Genomic DNA, 21293 nt, shown 5'->3' with positions numbered 1-21293 from the left:
TCCGTGTCTCAAACAAGTTGCAACCTCTTATTCCCAAGCTCAGTTTCTCCAATTGTCCGGGCCTTCTCTAGCTCCCATTTCATCGGCGCTTCCCTCTTCTCCAACTCGATATTCTCCCTCTCAATTTGCAACTTCTTACTCGCCCTCTCCGGGTCTCAATCAATCCTCTCCTTTTACGCATCCAACATGAGCTTGTACCTCTTCTCTTTCTTGTTCTTCCTTACGAAAAAATGCCCGTTCAAGTGGGGGACATTTTTGTAGCCGCGGTCACGAGAGGCCCTCGCCTTCTCCCACTTGTTTCCCATCACTTGCCGGTTATTCTTTGGCATTGTGACTTTTGCATTCTCCCCTACAACTTCTTCCTCTTCGTCGTCTAACCCAATTGATTGGTGGGAGCTTGAGCCATCATTCTTCCTCTTGGCGGCCTCGTGATCAGCCAGTAGTTGTGTCTATTTTGGTTTGTCATTCAATAGCACACAACCATGGCTAAAATCGAATGGCTTCTTCCCCTTTCTTGATACATAGTGGTCGCCACCACCGTCTAGCAAACAATGTATGTATAACGACGATAATGCAACAAAAATAATAATTCAAATGAAGTAATTATACTTACTTGAGTGGACACTCCCATCTCACTTTGAGGGCGGCCAAGCACTTGCTCATAGTAGCCGACATATTTGTTCACTTCCCCTTAAATGATCCTCCACCTATGTTATAGAGATGCCACATTGCGGTTGCTCGCGATAGGATGCGGATCCACATATTGCTTATGTTCATGATAGTGCTTATGGATCTTCTCCCAATACCTATTGACATTTTGCTCCGTGCCATTGGGGTCCAATATTGTGGCCAGCGGCGGCGTTGTTGCTAAAGCATGACACCGCAAGAGCTATACTTTTGAACTTTTTTTTTGCGGTTCTATAATTTTTGAACTAAATGAGGTAATTCTAAGACTTAGCATTGTTTTCAAGAAAACTTCAGAGCATGTACCTAGCGTAGATGTAGGAGAAAGTTCCCACCGGTGCTAACTCCTTGCACCATATTCACCCCATAGGATTATTGTTACCGATAGAAGGAATTTCCACTTAGAAAGATCTACTCCCTCCGTTCAGAATTACTTGTCATAAAAATGAATGTATCTACAACTAAAATACATCTAGATACATTCATTTGTTGGACGAGTAATTCCGAACGGAGGGAGTACCTTTTATCTACTCACTCCGTTCCTAAATATAAGTTTTTGTAGAGATTCCACTATGAACCACATACGGATGTATATAGATGCATTTTGAGTGTAGATTCACTCATTTTACTTCGTATGTAGTCCATAGTGAAATCTCTACAAAGACTTACATTTAGGAACGGAGGAAGTATATAAGAACAGTCACTACACATCATTGTTGGTATGATTGGTCTTCCTTTTTTCTATAGTGTCTAATACTCCCTCTGTCCGAAAATATCTGTCTTCAAAATGGATAAAAAGGGATGTATCTAGAACTAAAATACATCTAGATACATCCCCTTTTATTCATTTTGATGACAAGTATTTCCGGACGGAGGGAGTATCATACAGAGTTGGTAATGTGGCGACCGAAATGGTCTGCGGTGAAAATCAAGAGATTCAGGCAAACTAGGGCGGCAGAGAAGAGGATGGCAACACATGGCATGGTTAGCGACGTGGGCAAAAATTGGCGTTGCTATCCTCGTGCAAGAGCACACTTTTGGATTCCACAAGTGTAAAAAAGGAGCATTCCATGCGCAAATTAGGACTATATAACAAACTACATGTACACAATTTCATCTTATTTTATACAGTTTTCAGGAGGTCATGTTTTTGCATCTTTTTTACAAGCGCGCATGGTATAGAAATGGTGTAATGTATACATATAAATCTGTCTATGCTTTCTAGGGACTTGGAAATGTATTTGCAGGCACGACTAGTTAATGATTTTAGTTTCCTGGTAGCACTGTGTCTTCACTGGGGCCATCATCGTGGCAATCCACGTGAATCACGTCTTCCCCTGGTAATACTTGTTCACCAGTCTCTCTGAGTACTCTCCAAACGTAAGCGCTCCGTTTGGTGGAATCAACTGACACATGTTTACAAAATACAGACATTAGTAGAACCAAAAAGCATTGAATGCAAGTTCACGTTTCATTGCAAAAAGGAAAAAAGAAGTGAAGCAAAGATTTTGTGATGGTTAAATGGCAAACCTCTTGGTGATAGGGAATTTCACTTGGAAACTTAAGCGTCTCATTCCTGCAAAGCAATTATAAAAGAATGATTATTCTTTTAGTACATGTAAGCAGATGTTTAAGAACCCATTGTAACCACCCAGTTCTTCCGGTTTAATTGATACCCTACGAAATCCGGTTCTGCTGGGTTTAGCTTAACTGGTCCAACACGAATACAGAAGTGCATTCAGCACAGAGTATAGATTCTAATGTTTGCACAGCACTGTTTACTGAATATAACTGTTAACGCGGAGAAACAAGCCCAGATAACATGATCAATCACATCAGAGCAAAAGTACACCACCCTTACAATTTTGAGTAGAAAATTTGCACGTACCAATCTGGTTGCATGAACATTGCAAAAGTAGAGCGCTCAACATTTGAAGCATTCTCAGTGCTGGGTGCCTGAAAGTAACAGCGGCGGTATGACAAGTTACAACCGTGGGAAATTTGGAACATTTGTACACTACAAAACTAGGTTAGCTGTTAAGCTCTTTGACATAATACCTGCACACAGTGTGGAGTTGCACATAGACGACCTCTTGATAGTATTTCAGTAGTCTCCCCAATTTGGTAAGCTAATTCATCCTCCCCAAATGTAACCTACAAGTATCCAACCAAAAGAAATAAATGCAGAGCTGTGAGTACAATGTTAACATAGTTATTTAACCAACATGTGTCAACACAGATTCTGTGCAGAAGTTTAATCAGCGAGGAACACAGCTGGTCCTAGTGTCTATTTCCCTGTGCTCAGGTAGACCTTTTTTTATAGTTGTAATAACGTAAAGATGACTCTGCATAATTTACATCACATAGCATATTATCTACATTTGACGAGAAAGCTACTTGGGATTCGCAGGAACTTACTTTAACAACTCGGTTATCACGAGTCCGGATGTACAGCCCAGCTGCACTATCAGGACAGGGGACCTCCGCTGAATTTTTCATAAACAGGCCACATGTAAGTCCTGCATTAACAGACGGACTATTAGCTACAAAAAAAGTACTTCAAGACAAAACCATAGCATATGTGACAGCTACATACATGAAAAGAATTCGAGATAAGAATGCGCATTACCAGTTAAAGACCCATGGTCAGTATGCCATCCACACCACGATGAAACAGAATCACCACCTTCTTTTTGTGTGCTGTCATATGGGGTAAGTTAATATCAACTGTTACAACTAAAACACTGGAAAGCTTGGTTCAATGTTAGGAGGGCAAGAAAAAACTGAAGATTTGATCCAAGTGTAATATGCCTTTCCACAAATGATAGTATAGTTTACTAATGCTATTATTCTTCATGTGCTATTTAGAGCAGGTGCAGAACCACCAAAGCACAATATAACTTTCTAAATACTCTTGAACTCCAACATAACTGAAGGCTACAAGGGTGCTCACTACCTGGATCAAATTAATTTTTTACATGTTTCTTTTAAGACTTATGTACATATGCTGTACCTAAATTGTCTGGGGAAATAGTACAGCAGACGTCCCTTGTGACACCTTGAACGGGAAATTGTCTGCTCAAGACTTTCACCATCATATGGTCCCACTCCGTGCTGCATTACTGCAAAACAGACAGATGTTGATGCATTTGACTTATTGGTAAACTGAACTTCAAAACTAAAGCACAGTTAGAAGATCCAGAATTAATATGGAAGTCACTTTTTCCAAAAAACACTTAACGGATATTTGCATACAGTACGGTAGTTATCATAAGAATTGGTAAACTGAACTTCAAAACTAAAGCACGAATTCTTATATTAACTACCACATTCCACGATTCATATTTCTTATACCAATATTTTCCTTTCCCAGATTACAGTACAATGTGGTAGCTATCATAAGAATTCATTAGATGCTCAAATTATTGCTTCCATGTTGAAATAGTGGAACAATCAGAGTTCGGCCAATGAACTAGTGGAGATCTTACAAGGACAAATGGATGTGGTTTGTCAGTGAACAGCCTAAGAAAGCTTCAAGTATCCCCAGAGTTATGTAGATACATTGTTGCACTGAACTTCACTACCGCCCATTCATAATAGAGTTTGCAACTGCTATTTAAATCGATATACATTATAGAAAGTTTGGTATTCAGATTGTCATTTCCTTCAAAATTATACACTCTAATTATGAAGTACGTTGTTCCGATGATATATTCTTATTTCAAAGCTTATTTTACAACCAATATGCCTTGTGAGAATTAAATTTACTATGCAGCAAAAATTATGTTTCCCACAGAACCATGTGGAGTTATGGTAATGTTTACGCAGTACATACCGTAGAGATCACAATGACGAGCCAACATCAAGCCAACTTCCAACATTAGTTTTCCAAGAGCTTTAAATGCTGTAAATGAAAAATTCCGAGGGCAACTTTTAATGGACTGTGCATGAATAGCCATGAACTGTTGTAGGAAGCTTTTGAATACCAGGACTGTCAGTTAAGTCATACCAATTTCAAGCTCAGGCAGATGATCAGCTGGCCATATATTCCGTCGGCAGTATGATGGGTACCTGCAGATTAAAGCACCATGAGACATCATGAAAAGGCAAACATAATTCATATGATATTGCCGCTCAAGAGGCATTTAGCAATATTATAGAAAGGATTTATTTGTCATTTACTTGAGAATGTTGAGTGATACAAAACAACAACTAACACTGAGATATTTAATATGGACTGAGATGTCATCAAATAAATTAGGTTAGGGGATTATCTCATAGAACTAAATATTATCAGTAAACAGAGATGCTATTTTTATGTTAGAAATATACCTACTTACAAGGACATCATCAGTTGTAGGGATATCCAAAATTGGGTTGGCATAATAGGAGCCTTTGAATGTGTCTGCACGGATGATCAGAAATTGCCTTATGAGTTAGAATTATGCAAAGATATACAAGTTCTTCGAAAAAAAAACAATAATACTCTTTTGTGTTCACAATAATACTGTTGCACTCGATTTACTTTCATAAATGCAATAGCTAATCTCATTTTGCTAACATAAAACTAAGAATGCAAAGCGAAACTGTACATGTTGCACAATGAACTTTGCGAATGAGATTCAATAGTCCGCAAGGTTTAAAGTCACCTTTGCAATAATCATTCAGAAATTGGCAGGAGAATGCATACTGAGTACAAGGGGGGAAATGTTTACCTAGTTTCCCAGATTCAAGTTTCTCCTTCCCATGGCTCCAGCCGAAATTATACCTGTGCAGCAACCACAATATTATATAAATCATTTTAAGCTAGTGATCTTTGCGCAAGCATCACTACTGTCCTCAATGAGAACCATCAAATTTAACATGAACAGAAGAACAGGTTATATATCAACCAAAACTAGAATCTCTGAACTATAGCAGTGTCATAACCGAATGCTTGATGACAATATATAACCGGTAACTAATACTACCTGCTGTCCGGGTCTTCAAGTTCCTTCTTCACATCTTCAGGGAGGTTTGCAACTCTGACAGACAGCAAGCCGGAGATGTCAGATACGTGTTCATACATTTCGGAACTGAACTGAATCCTGCAGTGGAACGTGGGGCGAGAGACACGCAGGCATACCTCGGCGCCAGGCGCAGGAGCGTTCTCCTCAGAGCTGGGAAATCCGGCACCTGCACGCGCAAAAAGGCAAAAAGGCACGCTTAAAATTCAGTTTGGCTGAAGAAACGAACCCCATGACTTGGCTCTGTCAGAACAGAATGCTGCTGTACGCAATCGCAAGAGACGGCCAGCGGCGGCGCGATCCGGATAGGGCACTCACGTCGGAAATGGAGATGATGCCGAGCCCGTCGGGGCCGAGCCCCTCCTCGATCTTGCCGCTCAGGTCCCTGCCCCGCTCCTGCCCCCACCCCCCGAATCCACGGCGTCAGTCTGTCAGTCAGAAACAGAGGGAGGGCGAAACCAGCCGCCGCGCGAGGCGAGGCGCGGCGAGGGGAAGGGGGGACGCGCACCTTGAGGTCGGCGAAGGGGATGGAGACCGTGCGGACGGACGGCGGCATGGCGGCGGCGCGGCAGCGGACACGGCGGGGCAAGGCGCGGTCTTGGCCTCGGTCTCGGTTCCGGACGGCTGGTGCCCAAGTGGATCGCGCCCCCACGGCACTGCCCGCCTCCATCTATATCCAGCCCCCTCGCTGGCGCACGCGCCGGTCGCTGTCCGCCCGACCCGACTGACGGAGGGTGGCGTGCGGTTGCGCGCCTGCGCGGTGGTTTGGTCGTTGGCGCTGCGGCGCGGGGTGGGAAGGAATTGAGTAATTGGGGGCAGTGGCACGGTGCCCGGCCCCGGGACGCCACCGCAGCGTTTGTGCCGTGTGCGCCGCCTCCACCCGCCGGCCGCCGCCTTTGTTATTTGCAGTTGCCACCGTGAAACTAAATCTTGTTTTTCCTTTCGGAAAAAGGCCAAATAGTAAAAAAAATATTAAAGTCAAAACCAGCCATTACAAGATCATCCTTACAGAAATAGAAAACTGAACATAGGTCCTTGAGAAAAATAACTCGACCCCGCCTCTCGACCTATGTTGAGGATGGCCACGAGACGCCGGTGACAACGATATGAGAAACACCGCCAATATAAGAATGTGGCGAAGAGGGTTGGACGACCACCTCGGGTCTGGCCAGACAGATCGGGGAGGCCTACCCTCATTGGCTTCTCGATGAAGCCAACGCTAGCCGACCTTCGTAGGTGAGTCGCGGGTGAGAGATATAACCGGAGGACCAGGACACAAAGTGTTGTCCACTCGACGGTGCTTTTGAAAGTTACCTACAAAACGCGAAAACAGATGCAGGTATGCCACTTCAGACGAGTAGCGACCAAACGACCCCACCCTTTCCTTCGCCGCAATCGAAGTCGACCAGGTGTAGGAGAAACATTATTCATAAACCGCACAACACCGTCATCACCACCGCACACACCGCCATCGAGAAGCAGAACCTTAAAAGCCTAATTGCAGCACCATAACATAGACCCTCCCTCCCCCCCACCACCATCAGAGTGGCAGACGGGGGAGGAGGGGCTTGGACGACGACGAGTGGTAGGAATGGCTTGCCCCTTTTTCCACAAGAGAGAAAAGGAGGTTCGGGGCACAACACATCCGGTTAGTACTTGACTATCAGTACATTATTTTTTTAGAACTACACAATTAGTACATGATCATCAAGATATATTGTTGGTTTACTCCTATGAAGTCATTCATTCTTGTAGTAATGTGTGTAGTAGGGAGTACTTAGTATTATCCTCGGGTGTTTGCAAGATGTTGGTCACATACTCCTCTCTTTTGGGTTGTTAGGCAGGTGGGTTATTTCTTTATTACAAAATTGAGAAACGAGGTATTACTTACTTCCTCTGTAACTTTTATATTTCTTTACAAAGGGAGTACTTGCCATATGAAGTATATAATTAGAACTTCTTTTAAATGTAAATTTAATAGTATATATTTAATATATAGTATATATTTTGTTGACCAAATTGATGACGTATAAATATAGGTGTGTCTAGTAAATTAAAAGGGAGGTGGTAGCTAGTGACTTGGTGTGTGGATTATCGTACATCTACCTCTTCTCCTCTATTGAAACCTACCGGTAGGACCTGCGCATTGGCACATCGCGTGACCTCTGTTATAGTGTTATTCTAATTCGGCAATGGGTTAAGTTTGTTTTCACACATGTGACGAGATGAACCAACATTTGTTGATATTCTTTCTAGAATATTTTTTTCTTGAGATCCTTTCTAAGTGTAGTTCGTTGATTTACTTAAGAGGTTTAAGAGGTTCTTTTCATGTTGGTTTACATAGAGTTCAAACTCAAGACTCGAGGGCCAAGTGGATGGCACCCGCATGACACTGCCCACCTCAATCTATCTCCCTTAGTGGTCGTTGTCTTCCCATACGGAATGAAAATTGATGGGGGGATTGTGGTGGTGTGTGGCTGCAGTAGTTTGCTCATTGTCACCATGGTTGGAGGTTTGGGAGTGGCTAAGAAAGTGTGTGTGTGTTGGGGGGGGGGGGGTATCTCTATGGCACACACTCCTCAACCCCGACATTTTTTTCTTGCCTCGCGTCCGCATCTTCCTTATCAATTGTTACCTAATTTGACCTCGCTATCGTGAAACTGAAATTCTTACGTGCCATGCAGTACATGAACGTTGAGATGTACATATTACTGGTCTACTCCACTTCATATCAAGTGATTAATTCTTATAGTAAGGTCTATGTATCATTGTCCTCAAATGATTGCAAAATGGTAGTTATATAGTTAGTGACTTTAGGGCCTTCTTGATCCGCAAGATTTAAAAATGCATAAATAGGTAAAACACGGGATTGGAATGCCATGCTTATTCAAACGGATTTGCTAGTTTCATTACAAGAAAAATAAAGAATTATTTCCAAGAGGTTTGAATGGATACTAAATTCCTATTAAATGTAGTGCAATGGAATTCTTAGGGGAAGAATTCCAACTCCCCAAAAATCATATGGTTTTGGTAATCAAAGAGACCCTAGTGTGTGCATTATTGTGTCTATTGAGACCTACTAGTAGGCCTTTAGTTGCTATGTACCTTCAACTTCTTGTAAGCTACCACCCTCAAAGAAGTACTTGGAAGTAATGTCGAAGTATAACTCGAAAATAGTCAGTAAAGAGCCGTCTTGCAAGCACCCATCCAAATGATATTGCAGAGATCTTCTTCAGCCTACAAGGGTATCAAGTGAAGTTTAAACCAACGAAGTGTGCCTTTGGAGTTCATGGAGGAATTTTACATCCTTGATGTCAAAGAGGGATCAAACTATTCCGACGAAAGTCAATGACATACTGGAACATGTAGCTGCAAAGTGTTGGGGAACGTTGCAGAAAATTAAAATTTTATCTACGGTTTCACCAAGATCCATCTATGAGTTCATCTAGCAACGAGTCAAGGGAGAGTGATTGCATCTAGATACCACTTGTAGATCGTGTGCGGAAGCGTTCAATGGAACGGGGTTGATGGAGTCGTACTCGCCGTGATTCAGATCACCGATGACCTAGTGTCGAACGGACAGCACCTCCGCGTTTAACACACGTACGGAGCGGATGACGTCTCCTCCTTCTTGATCCAGCAAGGGGGAAGGAGAGGTTGATGATGATCCAGCAGCACGACGGCGTGGTGGTGGATGCAGCAGAACTCCAGCAGGGCTTCGCTAAGCAACTACGGGAGGAGGAGGAAGTGTTGCAGGGAGGAGGGAGGCGCCAGGGCTTATTGGTGCGGCCACCCCTCCCTCCCCTCCCTTTATATAGGTGCAAAAGAGGGGGGAGGGCGCAGCCTTGCCCCTTCCTCCAAGGAAGGGGTGCGGCCAAGAGGGGGGAGGAGTCCATCCTCCCCAAGGCACCTCGGAGGTGCCTTCCCCCTTTAGGACTCTTCCCTCCCAAGTCTTCTTGGCGCATGGGCCCTTTTGGGGCTGGTGCCCTTGGCCCATATAGGCCAAGGCGCACCCCCTACAGCCCATGTGGCCCCCCGGGGCAGGTGGACCCCCCCGGTGGACCCCCGGACCCCTTTCGGCACTCCCGGTACAATACCGATAATGCCCGAAACTTTTCCGGCGACCAAAATAAGACTTCCTATATATAAATCTTTACCTCCGGACCATTCCGGAACTCCTCGTGACGTCCGGGATCTCATCCGGGACTCCGAACAACATTCGGTTTGCTGCATACTCATATTCATACAACCCTAGCGTCACCGTACCTTAAGTGTGTAGACCCTACGGGTTCGGGAGACACGCAGACATGACCGAGACGGCTCTCGGGCAATAACCAACAGCGGGATCTGGATACCCATGTTGGCTCCCACATGCTCCTCGATGATTTCATCGGATGAACCACGATGTCGAGGATTCAAACAACCCCGTATACAATTCCCTTTGTCAGACGGTATGTTACTTGCCCGAGATTCGATCATCGGTATCCCAATACCTCGTTCAATCCCGTTACCGGCAAGTCACTTTACTCGTACCGTAATGCATGATCCCATGACCAAACACTTTGTCACTTTGAGCTCATTATGATGATGCACTACCGAGTGGGCCCAGTGATACCTCTCCGTCATACGGAGTGACAAATCCCAGTCTCGATCCGTGTCAACCCAACAGACACTTTCGGAGATACCTATAATGCACCTTTATAGTCACCCAGTTACGTTGTGACGTTTGGTACACCCAAGGCACTCCTACGGTATCCGGGAGTTACACGATCTCATGGTCTAAGGAAAAGATACTTGACATTGGAAAAGCTCTAGCAAAACGAACTACACGATCTTGTGCTATGCTTAGGATTGGGTCTTGTCCATCACATCATTCTCCTAATGATGTGATCCCGTTATTAACGACATCCAATGTCCATAGTCAGGAAACCATGACTATCAATTGATCAACGAGCTAGTCAACTAGAGGCTCACTAGGGACATATTGTGGTCTACGTATTCACACGTGTATTACGATTTTCGGATAATACAATTATAGCATGAATAAAAGACAATTATCATGAACAAGGAAATATAATAATAATACTTTTATTATTGCCTCTAGGGCATATTTCCAACAGTCTCCCACTTGCACTAGAGTCAATAATCTAGTTACATTGTGATGAATCGAACACCCATAGAGTTCTGGTGTTGATCATGTTTTGCTCGCGGAAGAGGTTTAGTCAACGGATCTGCGATATTCAGATCCGTATGCACTTTGCAAATTTCTATGTCCCCATCTTGAACATTTTCACGAATGGAGTTGAAGCGACGCTTGATGTGCCTGGTCTTCCTGTGAAACCTGGGCTCCTTGGCAAGTGCAATAGCTCCAGTGTTGTCACAGAAGAGTTTGATCGGCTCCGACGCATTGGGTATGACTCCTAGGTCGGTGATGAACTCCTTCACCCAAATTGCTTCATGCGCTGCCTCCGAGGCTGCCATGTACTCCGCTTCACATGTAGATCCCGCCACGACGCTCTGCTTGCAGCTGCACCAGCTTACTGCTCCACCATTCAACATATACACGTATCCGGTTTGTGACTTTGAGTCATCCAGATATGTGTCGAAGCTAGCGTCGACGTAACCCTTTACGACGAGCTCTTCGTCACCTCCATAAACGAGAAACATGTCCTTTATCCTTTTCAGGTACTTCAGGATATTCTTGACCGCTGTCCAGTGTTCCTTGCCGGGATTACTTTGGTACCTTCCTACCAAACTTACGGCAAGGTTTATATCAGGTCTGGTACACAGTATGACATACATAATAGACCCTATGGCCGAGGCATAGGGGATGGACCTCATCTCTTCTTTATCTTTTGCCGTGGTCGGGCATTGAGCCGAGCTCAATTTCACACCTTGCAAAACAGGCAAGAACCCTTTCTTGGACTGATCCATTTTGAACTTCTTCAAAATCTTATCAAGGTATGTGCTTCGTGAAAGACCTATGAGGCGTCTCGATCTATCCCTATAGATTTTGATGCCTAATATGTAAGCAGCTTCTCCAAGGTCCTTCATTGAAAAACTCTTATTCAAGTAGGCCTTAATGCTGTCCAAAAGTTCTATATCATTTCCCATCAAAAGTATGTCATCTACATATAATATGAGAAATGCTACAGAGCTCCCACTCACTTTCTTGTAAACGCAGGCTTCTTCATAAGTCTGCATAAACCCAAACGCTTTGATCATCTCATCAAAGCGAATGTTCCAACTCCGAGATGCTTGCACCAGCCCATAAATGGACCGCTGGAGCTTGCATACCTTGTTAGCATTCTTAGGATCAACAAAACCTTCCGGCTGCATCATATACAACTCTTCCTTAAGGTAACCGTTAAGGAATGCCGTTTTGACGTCCATCTGCCATATCTCATAATCATAGTATGCGACAATTGCTAACATGATTCGGACGGACTTAAGCTTCGCTACGGGAGAGAAAGTCTCATCGTAGTCAATCCCTTGAACTTGTCGATAACCCTTAGCGACAAGTCGAGCTTTATAGATGGTAACATTACCATCTGCGTCCGTCTTCTTCTTAAAGATCCATTTGTTTTCTATCGCTCGCCGATCATCGGGCAAGTCTGTCAAAGTCCATACTTTGTTTTCATACATGGATCCTATCTCGTATTGCATGGCTTCAAGCCATTTGTTGGAATCTGGGCCCGCCATCGCTTCTTCATAGTTCGAAAGTTCATCGTTGTCTAACAACATGATTTCCAGGACAGGGTTGCCGTACCACTCTGGTGCGGAACGTGTCCTAGTGGACCTACGAAGTTCAGTAGCAACTTGATCCGAAGTACCCTGATCATCATCATTAATTTCCTCTCCAGTCGGTGTAGGCACCACAGGAACATTTTCCTGAGCTGCACTACTTTCCGGTTCAAGAGGCAGTACTTCATCGAGTTCTACTTTCCTCCCACTTACTCCTTTCGAGAGAAACTCTTTTTCCAGAAAGGATCCATTCTTGGCAACAAAGATCTTGCCTTCGGATCTAAGGTAGAAGGTGTACCCAATGGTTTCCTTAGGGTATCCTATGAAGACGCATTTTTTCGACTTGGGTTCGAGCTTTTCAGGTTGAAGTTTCTTGACATAAGCATCGCATCCCCAAACTTTTAGAAACGACAGCTTAGGTTTCTTCCCAAACCATAATTCATACGGTGTCGTCCCAACGGATTTAGACGGTGCCCTATTTAGAGTGAATGTAGCTGTCTCTAGAGCGTATCCCCAAAATGATAGCGGTAAATCAGTAAGAGACATCATAGATCGCACCATATCCAATAGAGTGCGATTACGATGTTCAGACACACCGTTATGCTGAGGTGTTCCAGGCGGCGTGAGTTGTGAAACGATTCCACATTTCCTTAAGTGTGTACCAAATTCGTGACTTAAATATTCTCCTCCACGATCTGATCGCAAGAATTTTATCTTTCGGTCACGTTGATTCTCTACTTCATTCTGAAATTCCTTGAACTTTTCAAAGGTCTCAGACTTGTGTTTCATCAAGTAGACATACCCATATCTACTCAAGTCATCAGTGAGAGTGAGAACATAACGATATCCTCTGCGAGCCTCAACACTCATTGGATCACACACATCGGTATGTATGATTTCAAATAAGTTGGTTGCTCGCTCCATTGTTCCGGAAAACGGAGTCTTGGTCATCTTTCCCATGAGGCATGGTTCGCATGTGTCAAATGATTCATAATAGAGAGACTCTAAAAGTCCATCAGCATGGAGCTTCTTCATGCGCTTGACACCAATGTGACCAAGGCGGCAGTGCCACAAGTATGTGGGACTATCGTTATCAACTTTACATCTTTTGGTATTCACACTATGAACATGTGTAACATTACGTTCGAGATTCATTAAGAATAAACCATTGACCATCGGAGCATGACCATAAAACATTTCTCTCATATAAATAGAACAACCATTATTCTCGGATTTAAATGAGTAGCCATCTCGTATTAAACGAGATCCTGATACAATGTTCATGCTCAAACTTGGCACTAAATAACAATTATTGAGGTTTAAAACTAATCCCGTAGGTAAATATAGAGGCAGCGTGCCGACGGCGATCACATCGACCTTGGAACCATTCCCGACGCGCATCGTCACCTCGTCCTTCGCCAGTCTCCGTTTATTCCACAGCTCCTGCTGTGAGTTACATATATGAGCAACGGCACCAGTATCAAATACCCAGGAGTTACTACGAGTACTGGTAAGGTACACATCAATTACATGTATATCAAATATACCTTTAGTATTGCCGGCCTTCTTGTCTGCTAAGTATTTGGGGCAGTTCCGCTTCCAGTGACCCTTCCCTTTACAATAAAAGCACTCAGTCTCAGGCTTGGGTCCATTCTTTGACTTCTTCCTGGCAACTGGCTTACCAGGCGCGGCAACATCCTTGCCGTCCTTCTTGAAGTTCTTCTTACCCTTGCCCTTCTTGAACTTAGTGGTTTTATTGACCATCAACACTTGATGCTCCTTCTTGATTTCTACCTCTGCTGACTTCAGCATTGAAAATACTTCAGGAATAGTTTTCACCATCCCCTGCATATTGTAGTTCATCACAAAGCTCTTGTAGCTTGGTGGGAGCGACTGAAGGATTCTGTCAATGACCGCCTCGTCCGGGAGGTTGATGTCCAGCTGGGACAGGCGGTTGTGCAACCCAAACATTTTGAGTATGTGCTCACTGACAGAACTATTTTCCTCCATCTTACAACTGTAGAACTTGTCGGAGACTTCATATCTCTCGACCCGGGCATGAGCTTGGAAAACTAGTTTCAGCTCCTCGAACATCTCATATGCTCCGTGTCGCTCAAAACGCTTTTAGAGCCCCGGTTCTAAGCTGTAAAGTATGCCGCACTGAACGAGGGAGTAATCATCAGCACGAGACTGCCAAGCGTTCATAATGTCTTGGTTCTCTGGGATGGGTGCTTCACCTAGCGGTGCTTCTAGGACATATTGTTTCCTGGCAGCTATGAGGATAATCCTCAGGTTCCGGACCCAGTCCGAATAGTTGTTGCCATCATCTTTCAGCTTGGTTTTCTCTAGGAACGCGTTGAAGTTCATGGTGACATTAGCGTTGGCCATTTGATCTACAAGACATATTGCAAAGATTTTAGACTATTGTTCATGATAATAAAGTTCATCTAATCAAATTATTTTAATGAACTCCCACTCAGATTTGACATCCCTCTAGTCACCTAAGTGATACATGATCCGAGTCGACTAGGCCGTGTCCGATCATCACGTGAGACGGACTAGTCATCGTTGGTGAACATCTCCATGTTGATCGTATCTTCCATACGACTCATGGTCGACCTTTCGGTCTCTTGTGTTCCGAGGCCATGTCTGTACATGCTAGGCTCGTCAAGTTAACCTAAGTGTATTGCATGTGTAAAACTGTCTTACACCCGTTGTATGTGAACGTAAGGATCTATCACACCCGATCATCACGTGGTGCTTCGAAACGACGAACTTTAGCAACGGTGCACAGTTAGGGAGAACACTTTCTTGAAATTGTTATGAGGGATCATCTTATTTACTACCGTCGTTCTAAGTAAACAAGATGCATAAGCATAATAAACATCACATGCAATTATATATAGTAGTGACATGATATGGCCAATATCATATAGCTCCTTTGATCTCCATCTTCGGGGCTCCATGATCATCCTGTCACCGGCATGACACCATGATCTCCATTATCATGATCTCCATCATCGTGTCTTCATGAAGTTGTCACGCCAACGACTACTTCTACTTCTATGGCTAACGCGTATAGCAATAAAGTAAAGTAATTTACATGGCGTTCTTCAATGACACGCAGGTCATACAAAAATAAAGACAACTCCTATGGCTCCTGCCGGTTGTCATACTCATCGACATGCAAGTCGTGATTCCTATTACAAGAACATGATATCATACATCACATATATCATTCATTATTCATCACAACTTTGGCCATATCATATCACAAAACACTTGCTACAAAAACAAGTAAGACGTCCTCTAATTGTTGTTGCAAGTTTTACGTGGCTGCAATAGGGTTCTAGCAAGAACGTTTTCTTACCTACGTGAAAGCCACAACGTGATTTGTCAACTTCTATTTACCCTTCATAAGGACCCTTTTCATCGAATCCGCTCCAACTAAAGTGGGAGAGACAGCCACCCGCCAGCCACCTTATGCAACTAGTGCATGTCAGTCGGTGGAACCAGTCTCACGTAAGCGTACGTGTAAGGTCGGTCCGGGCCGCTTCATCCCACAATACCGCTGAAGCAAGATAAGACTAGTAACAGCAAGAAAGTTGACAACATCTACGCCCACAACAAATTGTGTTCTACTCGTGCAATAGAGAACTACGCATAGACCTAGCTCATGATGCCACTGTTGGAGAATGTTGCAGAAAATTAAAATTTTATCTACGGTTTCACCAAGATCCATCTATGAGTTCATCTAGCAACGAGTCAAGGGAGAGTGATTGAATCTACATACCACTTGTAGATCGTGTGCGGAAGCGTTCAATGGAACGGGGTTGATGGAGTCGTACTCGCCGTGATTCAGATCACCGATGAGCTAGTGCCGAACGGACAGCACCTCCGCGTTCAACACACGTACGGAGCGGATGACGTCTCCTCCTTCTTGATCCAGCAAGGGGGAAGGAGAGGTTGATGATGATCCAGCAGCACGACGGCGTGGTGGTGGATGCAGCAGAACTCCAGCAGGGCTTCGCTAAGCAACTACGGGAGGAGGAGGAAGTGTTGCAGGGAGGAGGGAGGCGCCAGGGCTTATTGGTGCGGCCACCCCTCCCTCCCCTCCCTTTATATAGGTGCAAAAGAGGGGGGGGGGAGGGCGCAGCCTTGCCCCTTCCTCCAAGGAAGGGGTGCGGCCAAGAGGGGGGGAGGAGTCCATCCTCCCTAAGGCACCTCGGAGGTGCCTTCCCCCTTTAGGACTCTTCCCTCCCAAGTCTTCTTGGCGCATGGGCCCTTTTGGGGCTGGTGCCCTTTGCCCATATAGGCCAAGGCACACCCCCTACAGCCCATGTGGCCCCCCGGGGCAGGTGGACCCCCCGGTGGACCCCCGGACCCCTTTCGGCACTCCCGGTACAATACCGATAATGCCCGAAACTTTTCCGGCGACCAAAATAAGACTTCCTATATATAAATCTTTACCTCCGGACCATTCCGGAACTCCTCGTGACGTCCGGGATCTCATCCAGGACTCCGAACAACATTCGGTTTGCTGCATACTCATATTCATACAACCCTAGCGTCACCGTACCTTAAGTGTGTAGACCCTACGGGTTCGGGAGACACGCAGACATGACCGAGACGGCTCTCGGGCAATAACCAACAGCGGGATCTGGATACCCATGTTGGCTCCCACATGCTCCTCGATGATTTCATCGGATGAACCACGATGTCGAGGATTCAAACAACCCCGTATACAATTCCCTTTGTCAGACGGTATGTTACTTGCCCGAGATTCGATCGTCGGTATCCCAATACCTCGTTCAATCCCCGTTACCGGCAAGTCACTTTACTCGTACCGTAATGCATGATCCCGTGATCAAACACTTTGTCACTTTGAGCTCATTATGATGATGCACTACCGAGTGGGCCCAGTGATACCTCTCCGTCATACGGAGTGACAAATCCCAGTCTCGATCCGTGTCAACCCAACAGACACTTTCGGAGATACCTGTAATGCACCTTTATAGTCACCCAGTTACGTTGTGACGTTTGGTACACCCAAGGCACTCCTACGGTATCCGGGAGTTACACGATCTCATGGTCTAAGGAAGAGATACTTGACATTGGAAAAGCTGTAGCAAAACGAACTACATGATCTTGTGCTATGCTTAGGATTAGGTCTTATCCATGACATCATTCTCCTAATGATGTGATCCCGTTATTAACGACATCCAATGTCCATAGTCAGGAAACCATGACTATCAGTTGATCAACGAGTTAGTCAACTAGAGGCTCACTAGGGACATATTGTGGTCTACGTATTCACACGTGTATTACGATTTCCGGATAATACAATTATAGCATGAATAAAAGACAATTATCATGAACAAGGAAATATAATAATAATACTTTTATTATTGCCTCTAGGGCATATTTCCAACACAAAGATCCTTCAAGAATGGTGCAACGCCTCACGAGAACAATGGCTAGTCTCTAAAGCTAGCTTTTGAAGAACTCAAAACATACGTAAGCACTAGCAGCGTCTTTCATGCCCTAGCCTTTGTTCGGAACCCCCCTAATCTGCGCATAGGGCGGTACGGGCCGACCAAATATGAATATCCTCCCAGCACTCTCGCTTTGGGCAGCCCAAGTGCACAGAGTGCATGTATTTTTTTGTTTATTTTTTCATTTTCATTTTTTATTTTTAATGAAATTCATACAAATGGCAACATTTAAAAAAATGCTCACAACTTTAAAATTGTTTTCAAAATTTTAAAACGTCCAAGGATCTTATTTTTTTCACAAATTTCAAAATATGTTCAGTATTTAGAAATGTTCCAGATAAAAATAAATAAATAATATGTTCCAAATTTTAAAAAATGTTCACAGATTTTGTTCACAAAATTTTAATACATGAATATTTTAAAATATTCACTTATTTAAAATAAAAAATAAAAAGCAGAAAGTAGACCAGCAAAAAGAAACACAAGTAAAAAAGCCACAAATGGGCCGGCCCATATAGCAGTGGGAGGGCTAGAGGGGGGGGGGGTGCACAATTTAATAATCGTACACATACCAAAGCTGGTACGAAGAGTTAACAAATCCCCCTCCTCCTCCCCCCCCCCCTCCCAATTTTCACCGGTGTGGGCTCCTCCCACCCCGTTCCATCCAATCCCTATGCTCCATGTTGCCTGTTACGTAAAAATTGTACGTAGGTTTACCTAGGTGTAGCATTACTCTGCGCAATTGCTGGCCCTCGTCATGTTACGCATGGAATAACGTTCGCACTTCCCAATCCTCATGCCACTCCTTAGGCCATCGGCCTACAATTTGCCCATGTTCTGCCTTGCAAGGAGCCTAGGACTGGCAATTTGTCTTGTTGGCAAAGATATTGGGGCGCGTCTATGTGTCGCTTCATATGATACACCGCGTCGACTAAGGGAAGCAGCAGTAGGCCGGCTCACTAACCACGAGTTCCTGTAATGCTGAAGTCGCATGCGTTTTTTTACTTTTATTTAAAATAATAATAAACACTTCTATTATAAAAATGTTAATTTTTGTAAAAAATATTCATTGCACATTAAAAAAATGTAAATGCAGTGTATGAAACTGTTCACTCAACTTTCATAAAGATGTTTATACCATTCAAAAAATGTATGTGAGATTTTAAAAAACAGTTCATGCTTTGAATATTTTTTGAAATGTCATAAACTGTTAAAAATGTTCGTCTAATTCTCAAAAAAAAAAATTGAACCATTAAAGAAATGCATGTAACATTTAGAAAATGTTCATGTGTTTCAACAAAAGTGTTTGTGATTTTTCTTAAAAAATATTGTCCAATGTTAAAACAATAAGCGTGTATTTCAAAAAAGTTTATAAGACATATTCAATTTTCAAAAAAAGATTGTTTGAAACAATGTTAATCACGTATCTAAAAATGTTTAACTATATAAAAAAATTTAGAAGTATACAAAAAATGTACAATGTGTATGAAAAAAGTAGACAACAAAGAATATATTTGAAAATTGTTAAGCATGTATAAATAAACGAAAAAGCTAAAATCCTGCCGACTGGCAGGTTGCAACAGATCCGCACGACCCGAGCTTCGTCAGATCCTGATCGCACGGCTGTGTTTGTTCCCCCGAGCGACGTTCTCTTTCCCGCGGTGGAGAAAAAATAAATGCCAATTACGTTGCCAGGATTCAAACTCTGGTCGCTATAGTTATAGGAGCATCTCGCTGACCAACTGATCTACTTTGCTATTGTTGTTCTGTACAGCAAGTTTAACAATTTGACCTTATCTTTCTACTGCACTAACAAGCATATCTCTGTTTTTTTCCTCTCGTGCCCTGTATCATTTTTTGTTCTTATTCACCATACAAAACCATTTGCTACAAGTTTTCAAATCCAGATTAACTGGTATTTCTACCTTAGTAAATGAGAGCGAGAAAGAAAGACCACAACACCTTTGACGCGGAGACAACCATTTGCTCCAAGTTTTTAAGAGGACCAATGCAACGTATTTTGTACTCCACTTGTCTCTTTTTGTTGTATTGATGAAGTTTTTCTAGAGAAATAAATGTTTCATCCTATAGAATTTGAACAACGGTCTTTTTCTCGTTTGTCATACCTTGGTAAATTCCCTGTAATGAACCCGATAATTATACGCACCACAAACCTGATAGCTTATGTACAAATATCGTAGTAGCTTTTTTGACCCAAAAAAACCTAATGTAAACATACACTCGATAACTTTTTTTTTATGAATAGCATGTTAACTCACACATCGCATACCTGATAATTTATGCACGAAGGTCCTGGTATCTTTAGCGGCCGAGGGGAGTTGATCAAATATCCCCCGATAACTTTTTTGTTAATAGCATGGTAACCCACACATTGCAGACCTGATAACTTATGTACCCCTGCCCTGATAACTTTGGCGACCGAAGGGGGAAGGGGAGTTGACGAACTATTGTGTGAATAGCATGATAACTCACACATAGCAGGCCTCATAACTTATGCACCCCATCCTGGTAACTTTGGCAACGAGGTGGAGGGGGGTTGATGAAATATCCCTTCGGTAGATTTTGTGTCAATGTCATGATAACTTTGGCGCGCGGGGGGGGGGGGGGGGGGGGGGGGGGGGGGGGGGGAGTTGATGAAACATCCCCTCGGCAGCTTTTGTGTGAATAGCATGGTAACTCACACATCGCACAAAACTATTTGCTCCAAGTTTTAAAAAGAGAAGGTCTGCGCAAGGGAGAGATAACTTTGGCACGGTGGAGATAACCTTTTTCCCACAAAAAAACAATTTTTTTCTCTAGGCCCAAAGTTACCGCAGTGTTTGTGAGTGAGTTATCAGGTTCGTGTTGTATATATTATCATGCTCTTTATAGAGAGTTATTGGCGTGTGTTACAAAAAAATCCGTGTGGTCAAAAACATTACCACAGTGTTTGTGCGTGAGTTATCTGATTCATAGTGTATAAATTACCATGCTCTTTTTACAGATAAGTTATCGGGATGTGTTACAACAACATTTTTTTCTTCGGGTCAATAGTTACCACGATGTTTGTGAATGAATTATCAGGTTCATGACGTATAATTACCACACTCTTTTACATATAAGCTATCGGGGTGTATTACAACAATTTTTTACCTAGGGTCAAAATGTTACAGCAGTGCATGAGTTATCATATATATGATGCACGAATTACTGTGTACAAAAGGGAAGAAAAAATGGTAAAAATAAAGAAAGGAAAATGGCTTGTTTTTCTAGTCGCGTATGTACTAGTATAAATATTTATCGATCTTTTTGGTAATCACAAGTCGAAACTTGACGAGGTGGATATGACAAGTGATGAAGGATC

General features: G+C 43.4%; 1 protein-coding gene across 1 annotated transcript; it reads right to left on the bottom strand.

Moving 5' to 3' along the window:
• Positions 1 to 1737: 1737 nt before the first annotated feature.
• Positions 1738 to 6582, bottom strand: LOC123144855 (uncharacterized). The gene is made up of 15 exons (XM_044564110.1): positions 6199 to 6582; positions 6009 to 6086; positions 5810 to 5859; positions 5655 to 5708; positions 5400 to 5452; positions 5017 to 5089; positions 4694 to 4755; positions 4520 to 4588; positions 3698 to 3806; positions 3314 to 3384; positions 3103 to 3203; positions 2743 to 2838; positions 2573 to 2640; positions 2215 to 2260; positions 1738 to 2090 (listed from the first exon to the last, which is right to left on the bottom strand). Exons 1-15 carry the CDS (start codon positions 6358 to 6360, stop codon positions 2010 to 2012), a joined length of 1173 nt encoding a protein of 390 aa, XP_044420045.1. The 5' UTR covers positions 6361 to 6582; the 3' UTR covers positions 1738 to 2009.
• Between the last annotated feature and the right edge of the window lie 14711 nt (positions 6583 to 21293).

This window comes from Triticum aestivum, chromosome 1B (genome assembly GCF_018294505.1).
Source record: "Triticum aestivum cultivar Chinese Spring chromosome 1B, IWGSC CS RefSeq v2.1, whole genome shotgun sequence".
Taxonomy (NCBI): domain Eukaryota; kingdom Viridiplantae; phylum Streptophyta; class Magnoliopsida; order Poales; family Poaceae; genus Triticum; species Triticum aestivum.
This window is presented reverse-complemented; position numbering and strand designations above follow the sequence as displayed.